Raw genomic sequence first — 9134 nt, 5'->3', positions numbered from 1 at the left:
ATTCCAGCATAGTGTTTATATGAAAGTAATGGTGAAAAGTCCCTGGGGCTAACCCGAATCTGGGTGAAATGATAAGTGTTTAGAGTCTAACAAGAGGGCTCATCAGGCAAAATGCTTGTTGTGTAAGCCTGATGAGCTGAATTCAAATCCTGGAACATTATAGTGGAAGGACAGAATGGACTCTGGAATGGACTCTCAAAAGCTGTCCTCTCACCTTCAACAGTGTGTCGTGGCATGTGCACACTAGTATGGACCACATGGACAGGAATAATAAATAAAAGAAAAATAAATAAATGAATGCATGAAATACTTTAAAGTACAAGGAGATGCCATCAGATTCTTGACGGCTTAATGCTATGCACATTATTAATGCAAATGTCACTTCTATTAAAGTTTTAAGATTTCTTTCAAAAAAAAAAAAAAGATCAAAAAAAAAAAAAAAAAAAAAAAAAAAAAAAAAAAAAAAAAAAAACAAAAAAAAAAAAAAAAAAAAAAAAAAAGACAAACCACTTCTGCTTGTTTTTCAACTTATCCTCAAAAGTGACTCCGTAAGGCCTGTCATACAAAGTCCAATTCTCTTGTCTATGAAATATTCTTCCCCCTGCATTTGTTCCTATTGGTGATGGGTACATAAGCTTTTACACATTTTTGCTCAAAGATGAAAGAAATAAAACATATCTATGGTGACTAACATATTAACAATGACATTCCAAAGCCACCAATATTAATTATCTATGTAACTCTCATGTGGGTACGCAGCAAATTTTTTTCCAATTTGTAATAAACTCTACCTGCCACCAAATATGGCTATATTCTTTTGAAAACTGTAGTTATAGTTTACATTTAGTACATATTTTACTATATATTATATATTTATGTTATATATTATTTATTATATCTTCATATTATATAGTATAATATAATATTTTATGTTATGTATTTATATATTATATTATGTATAATATTATATTATGTATAATATATACATATGTAATAGATTACATATATTTATTATATATAATTACACATGGACCTAAGTTTCTCAATAAATAAAAGTTATAATATTAAGTGATCTAGTAACCCCTGTTTTCTTTGTTATTGTTTTTGCACTACTATTTACAAAACTGTAGAAATGTAAACAATGCAAGAGTCTATCAACTGAGGAATAGTTAAGAAAGTGTGGTGTGTTTATACAATGAAATTGTATTTGTGCATAAAAAGATAATGGAATTGTGTCATTTGATAAAGACTTAAATGGGAATTGAAGTGACCATATTAAGTAAAATGAAACATCCCCTCATGAATACTGTTATGAGATATAAGCAGTTGATCTCAGAGAAGATGAGAATGGACTGGTGATCACTACAAGTCAAGAGAAGTCAGGAGTAGAAGAACAAATATTAAGCAATGGATTCTATGTTTAGTAGGTAGAAATAGAAAGGTCTGTAGTACCATTGCATAGTAGAGTGACTACAGATATTAATAATCTACTGTGCATTTATAAAGGAACAGATTTTGAAAGGTTTTTTTTACCACAAATTATATTTGAAATGGTACATATGTAAATTGATTTAAAAATTATAAATGTATTGAATATATATTCTGTTTTTATCTTTTATTTTAAAGACAAGCTTAAGGCTGAGAGCATACCTCAATTATTAACATGCTGCTCTTTCAAGAATTAAAACATAAATTTGATACCAGAACCATTGAGAAAACAAGCTAGGAATGGTGGCAACTGCTTGTTGTATTCTTAGCACTGGGGAGGCAGAAACAGGAATATCCAGGGGTTTGCTGGACATCCAGCCTAGACAACTTGATAAGTTCTGGGCCGGCAAGAGACCTTATCTCAGAAAAGAAAGAAGGAAATAAGGAAAGAAAAGGTGGAAGGTACCTGGGAAATACTTCCAGAAGTTATGCCCTAACCTACACACTTATAATAATGTGCTATAATGTGGAAGGAGAACAGTATGGTTTGAATGTGACAGTCAAAGAAAATGAATACAATTGTCACTTGACAACCATGGGTGAAACTGTAAGTCAGGTTCCATGAAATACAGCAGGTATAAAGTATCTCCAACACTCACTTACAGATCTAAAATGGTGTGAAAACTCATCACCACCTAAAAACAGGTTAAGGAGGAAAAGTGAATCTATTCAGCTGATCATGATGAGAGTCTTTGCTTATGGAAAATAAGTTATATTACACAGGGAAAGGCTAGGTATATTACAAAGTTGCAACATACATAGATGTGTTTATGCCCAATATTCTAGTTTCTAGAGAAATTTTTTTCTTTTTTGGTTATTTTATTTATTTACATTTCATATTTATCCCCCTTTCTGATTTTCTCTCCACAACCCCTCCCCCTGCTTCTATGAAGGTGCTCCCCCACCTACCCACCCACTCCCAGCTCACCACCCTAGCATTCCCCAACACTGGGGCATTGAACCTTCACAGGATCAAGGGCCTTCCCTCCCATTAATGACAGATAAGGCCATCCTCTGCTACATATGCAGCTGGGGCCATGAGTCCCTCCATGTGCAAGCTGGTTCAACCACTCTGGAAATCAGTCTGTCAGTTCCTGAGAAAATTTTTTGAAACAGTTTTACTTTATAGCTCAAGCTAGGCTGAAACTCATTCTGTGTTCAGGTCTGCTTCAAACTCAGCAGTCTGCTGCATTAACCTTTCAAGTTCTAGACAACTATACATAGCACTAGTATCTGTAGATATTAATTTCTCCAAAGAATTGAAAAAATGTACAGGTGGGTAACAGGCCTTCTTTCTATTGACTTAAATGGTCTAGGCTCATCTCAAATGCAAAATTATGACATTTAAAACTTTCAGGACAAAATAACACATAAGACAATTATGATTCCTTGTATATTCTTGGACAATAATCAATTTTACTGCAAATATTAAATGGTTCTAATGTGTTTTTAAAGATGATTTTCATGTGTGATTAATTTCCACTTGTTGGAATATAAATTTGTCATTCAATATAAATTTGTCATTCACTGACAAAGACAGACCTTGTGGAAATACTGTGGTGAGTTTGTTGTCCTGTAAAAATTAGTAGAGCTATATGGATGGCAGATAGATATGAAGCTACAGACTGTATGATGTATATTCTTTGTATTGTTGTTTCATTCCCTTTGTCCCTGTATATCTACATACTGCATATCCACATAAATGAGGAACTATCATCAAAAGGTTGCTGGGAAAAGAGAGTATATTTATTTCAGATATGTCCCTAATAGTTTGTCTGCTTTCCAGTGGATGGCCCTATACCCATGCACATACTGGCAACATCTAAGGGACTCAATGACTCTTCAAAAGTATATATAAAGTTTGGAGAGAAAGAGGAAGTCAGAAGGAGTTGGAAATGAGGGAAGAGGATGGAATTTGCTCAAAACACATTATATTTGCATGTTTGTTTCTCAAATCAAAAATAAAGTGGAAAGTTATTGTGATATGAACAAAAATATTAAAAGGTAGCAATTTAGAAAGTAAATTTGTATTTATTTAATTTGACTGAGTTACATATAGCTAATGTACCCATGACAGTTCAGAAAATCCAACAGAGTGATTTTATTTTATTTTTTTTATTATTATTTTCTTTATTTACATTTCAAATGCTATCCCGAAAGTTTCCCATACCCCTCCCCCCACCTCTGTTCCCCTACCCACCCACTCCCACTACTTGGCCCAGGCCTTGCCTTGTGCTAGGTCATATAGAGTTTGGAAGACCAAGGAGCCTCTATTCCCACTGATGGCCGATTAGGTCATCTTCTGCTACATATGCAGCTAGCAACACAAACCCAGGGGGTACTGGTTAGTTCCTGTTGTTGTTCCACCTACAGGGTTGCAGCCCCCTTCAGGTACTTGGGTACTTTCTCTAGTTCCTCCATTGAACACAGGGTCCCCAACAGAGTGATTTTAAAACACACAATCTTTAATGATTAAAATTTTATAGGTTAGATTATAGAAAAATTCACAATATTGCTGGAGACTCTTAAAATCTCAAGTTCTGCTTCCAAATGTGACAAATATACTGAAAAATATGTGTGGTGTGGTTAATATATTTCCCAAAAGCTTGTCCATATGTCATGTGATATTAAAATATATTCTTTATGTTAACAGAGAAGACTATAACTTTATAATCCTAATTATTAGTTTTACTTATTTATTTTTCTTTTGTCCAAACATTCTGATAACTTCAACCATCTCGTGACATAGCTTCTTACTCTTCTCACTTTGCAATCTATACTATTTCCTCATCATTTTACTCCCATTGACTTTCTCTCAGTTATTTCCAGAAATCTAATGAGGTCTTCATTTCTACTGTCACTGTCACTCTTCATCTACATGTCAGCCAGATAAAGGCAGCCACCAGGCTTCCTCACTCAGCAGACTACATAGATACTCTTTCAAGTACCTTTCCCTACACTTATAAACTCTCTCCTCTAGCAGATGCCACACAGTGACATTTCATCTTTCAGAATGCCTTCTGACATTAAGGCTTAGAAGAACTCAGACTGTGGTGACATTCAGTACCTACTGACATACTCACATACACACTAGCACTGATACAGGAGTCAGCTACCTCCCAAACTTCAGAATATCCAGGTTAAGAAAGACACAGACATCAACCCAGAGTGATAACTGTTATACAAATGTGAAGCAGGCATCCTGAAAGGGAACTAGAATTCAGAAGGAACCTGAGCTATGCCAGCTTCCCTACAAAGCTGGGACACTTTTTGTCATATGCCTTCCCACTACTCTGATATCTTGAGGCTATGTGAGACCTCATTTCTTCCTGTACACTCCTCACATGCCTAAGAATATGTGCGTGGATCAGCCAGGGTTCACTTGATATCAGATATCTAAGCTCCCAATTTCTGCATATGTTCCATGAGCTCCAAGGCAGCTATGTTAGACTCATGCTTGTTTTCCTATCTTCTTTCTTTCTAAGAAATTAAAGATTTTGTTTTTAAGATTCTGTTGTTTTGTGTATCTGATGACAAAATATTCACCCGTACTCTCTACTAATTTTATAGTTCAAATTTTCATGCACTTCTTCCTTGATAATTTTCTGGATAAAACACAAACTTTGTTAGCATAGATTCGCCTTTCATTCAAACATCTTTTTGTCTAGCAAACAGTTTGATCACACCTTCACGAATCTGCTTGGTCTTTACTCCATATACAATTGGATTCAAGGTGGGAGGTAGCAACAGATACAGGTTGGCTATAATAATGTGGATATGATGGGGTATAGTGGTTCTCCCAAAGCGGTGAGTAAAGAAGTTGAAGAATGCTGGGACATAGGTAATAACAATAGCACATATGTGTGATGTGCAGGTACTGAAGGCTTTATGGCGAGCATCTGCCGAAGATAGCTTTACCACAGCATGGATAATCATGGCATAAGACATGGAGATACAGAACATATCAAAACCCCCAATAAATATAGCAATTATAAGACCATAGATAGCATTAATCTTAATATTGCCACAGGATAGTTTGGCTACAGCCATGTGATCACAATAGGTATGTTGGATGAGGTTTCCTCTACAGTATGGAAGACGCTTGATCAGGAAAGCAAAGGGGACCATGAGTAACACACTTCTAATAAGTGCTGCCAATCCAATCTTGATAATCATAGTGTTGGTGAGGATGGTAGTATAGCGTAATGGATAGCATATAGCCACAAAACGGTCAAAAGCCATAAGCATGAGCACACCAGACTCCATGCCTGTTAACATGTGGATGAAAAACATCTGTACAAGGCAGGCATTGAAATCAATCTCCTTGACACTGAACCAAAAGATACATAACATACTAGGGACAATTGTATTACACCCAGAAATATCTGTAGCAGACAACATGGCTAGAAAGTAGTACATGGGCCGATGCAGAGCCTCCTCATGGCTAATGAGGTAGATAAGTCCACAGTTACCTGTGACAGCAATGAGATACATAATGCAGAATGGAAGAGATATCCAGATGTGTGCAGCTTCCAACCCAGGAATCCCATTGAGGATAAAGTATCTTGGTGTCAGGCTGGAGGTATTGACCCCAGGCATGGTGATGAGTAGAAAACGAGTCACACTCTATGCTGGTAATAGTGTCTTATGCTGAAGACAAGAATTTTTTCTAGACGCAAGACATAAAAGTATTTTTTCACAACCTAAATAATAAAGAAGAAATGTATATTTTTATCCAGATTGCATTGCTTTCTCCTCCTGTACATTCCTAAGTTTATTACTAAATTAAGATTTCAACTTGTGTCCAAACCCTTGGCTGGCTTGACTTTCCATTTTCAACTCTATTGACAGGTGCTAGCTCATACTCCCAGGCCAGTCACTACTACTTGATTTATCCCATCAATCAATTACCAAATTGTGGATTTGTTTAAATAACATTGAATTTGTGAAATCCTCACATCAGTGTGTATAATGGGTTACAGCTATTAGATAATTTGAGCGTTATACACTATGCAAATCATTATGAGTTTGACATGATTAAATGGCTGTGTAAATTTAGGAAGTGTATATTTTTCAAATCTGAGAAATCAAAGGCAGAAATATGAATATGTTTTTTGTGCATGATAATGCAAAAACAAATACACAGTTACAATGTAAATAGCATGTTCATATTGTATTTTCCATTATTTCTTCTCTTTTTATGCTGGTAAAGGTTAGAATTTTTATAATATATACAATTCTTCAATTATTTGTGTTATACCTTTAGTTAACTCTATCTTTGTTATATGTCTTCAAATCTATGTAGATTAATATTATTCACATTTATATCATTTATAATCACATATAAATAAATTTAGATTTATATCATGCTGTCTATCCTTCTTCTGTCTTCTTGTCATTATCTCCCAAATAACCTTAGGCTCCTGCATTCAGAAGGATGCAGTCCTTTCACTCAGAAAGATGCATACCTTGTACTCAGGAGGATGCAATCCTTACTAAGCTTTGCCAACGTTTAAGGAATACTTTTCTCTCATCTTTCTTTTCTACTTTGAGAACTAGGATCTGTGGAAAACGTTCCTAATGAAAACCATTATACTCTAATATCTTTCTTGAGTAACATGCATGTTTTAAACTTGAAATATAATTCTTTTACTTATTGCTTAATTTACCTTATCAAGTTGAAGTGTCAATTTTCCTTAGATCTCTGTTACAGTGTTTGTATTTCTACAGTAACTTCACTTTCCTAATTTTCATGGCTTTTCTAACTTTTTTCATTCTAGTGTAACTAGATATTTCTTCATTTTTTTTCAGCCTAAATATAATTCATAGGGAAATTCAGGACACTTTGAAAGCATTTTCAAATATAAAATGCTTTTAATATTAAATAAATTACAGAAAAATTAAACACAACCCTAAATACCAAAACAAACAATATAGTACTATCCCAATAAATATTAATAATTTTGTGACTTTTTTCTATAGGAGAAATGTAAATAAAATCACGCCTAACCATCCTTTACTACTTCGTACATCCTTTCATCTTATTCAGGGAAAAATATAGCTTCATTATATTTTCTTGAAATATACTATGCTATTAGAATGCTTTTAAATCTCCAAGTGCTCCCAGCATTGCCCCAAATGAGACTGCATCTCTATCTGTACCTACTGCAGGCTTCTCAAACTCAATAGACATACACTTCTGGACACCTCTCCTTATCATTTAAGCAGCTCACCTTATTCTTCCGAGGACTGTGACATGTGCCTTCAACAGTTCCAGGTGTTTGTTCAGAGTTAACACAAAGCCCTCCCACCTTCCTACTTAACATTGTGAATTTGAGGTTTCCTATCCCTTCTGCAATCTTGGCTTCACACTCCATATTCTAGCTCTTCCATCTCTGTAGCTTTTGGTGTTATGTGTTGTTATTCCCTGAATAGTAAATTTCTCTGTTTTGTGCTCTGCTGCATGTAGCACATGGGAAAATGTGTGACAAAAATAATATGTTGATAAGTTCCAAGATCTCTTTTTAAATGGTTTTACTACTGTATGATAAATATCTCAACAAATTGTTGCATTGAAAAATAATAATTCATCTGAAAAAATGTCAAACCTGATTTCAACAGTCAGCAGTCACCTGAAAGACATTGCTAAATGAAATCACAGCTATTGAGAATTGGGAAGTATATGTAATCCATATAATTACGTGTGTGTGTACATATATATGTAAGTCTGGATTGAAATACTATTGCTTATCTTGGCAGATAAAATACCCTAGGGAGACTGTATAGTCACAGAATCAAATGTATTCCATTGAAGAGAAAGCAGTTGGTGTCAGGAATGGTGCTGCTGCTAAGTTGGGTTACATGATCACAGGAATCCTTTACTCTCCCCGAATTAATGCACTTCGGTTGATAAAAAATCTTATCACTTTCTAAGGAGCCACCTGTGGAAAGGAGAGGCATTTCTCTTTCATTATATAGAAATATATACTTGTCAGTGCTATAACTTTAATACTTATTACATTAGTATGTTGGAGTCACATCTCCCAGTACCCAAAGTGTACTTAGTTGTTACCCTTCCTCTCTATTTTCAAAGCCACTTAGAAATCTGTTTACTTCAGAAATTCTACAAACTAAGACATCTATGACTCAAGTCCCTGTAGAGTAGTAGTATTTTTGTGTATCTTGTGCATTTACTTGCTCTGGACCATACAAACTCACCCCAGTGCTACATGGTTTTAAATCTCCATTCATGGTGTTACCACTAAAAAAGAACTGCGCTATATTTAAATAATGAGCCTGTATAACAAGCTTAATATTTTCTCTTGAGACTTTACAAGTAATGGGCAAAATAATATGTTTGGGGCATCACAGGTAGACGTCCCCTAGGTCTCTGAAGAAGTGGGTGTAAATTTAGCACTGTGAAAAACAAGATCTATACTTAGAACACAGTTGAGCAGAATATGTGCAGGTTCCAAATTGTCCTAATATTTCCCCTGATGAGCCATGGGAAGTTAGACATATTTAGTGTGACTTGATGAATTGTCAGTATGGGAGCTGTATCTATTCCCCAGGACTGATCAAGTTCTGTTTCATAACTCTACCACATGCCACATATGTACCTCAAAGTTTACTAAAATTATTGAGGA

At 35.0% G+C, this 9134-nt stretch overlaps 1 protein-coding gene across 1 annotated transcript; it reads right to left on the bottom strand.

The window, feature by feature from the left end:
* Nucleotides 1-5136: 5136 nt before the first annotated feature.
* LOC110331030 (olfactory receptor 52N2-like) lies at nucleotides 5137-6087 on the bottom strand. The gene has a single exon (XM_021211354.1). It carries the CDS (start codon nucleotides 6085-6087, stop codon nucleotides 5137-5139), a length of 951 nt encoding a protein of 316 aa, XP_021067013.1.
* Nucleotides 6088-9134: the final 3047 nt, after the last annotated feature.

The sequence above is a fragment of the Mus pahari genome, chromosome 1 (genome assembly GCF_900095145.1).
Source record: "Mus pahari chromosome 1, PAHARI_EIJ_v1.1, whole genome shotgun sequence".
In the NCBI taxonomy this organism is placed as follows: domain Eukaryota; kingdom Metazoa; phylum Chordata; class Mammalia; order Rodentia; family Muridae; genus Mus; species Mus pahari.
The sequence above is the reverse complement of the archived record's forward strand: the minus strand, read 5'-3'. Positions and strand labels throughout refer to the sequence as shown.

Bases quoted from the DNA above. Each gene is read 5' to 3' on its own strand.
- LOC110331030 (XM_021211354.1), bottom strand. From the start codon at position 6,087: ATGCCTGGGGTCAATACCTCCAGCCTGACACCAAGATACTTTATCCTC.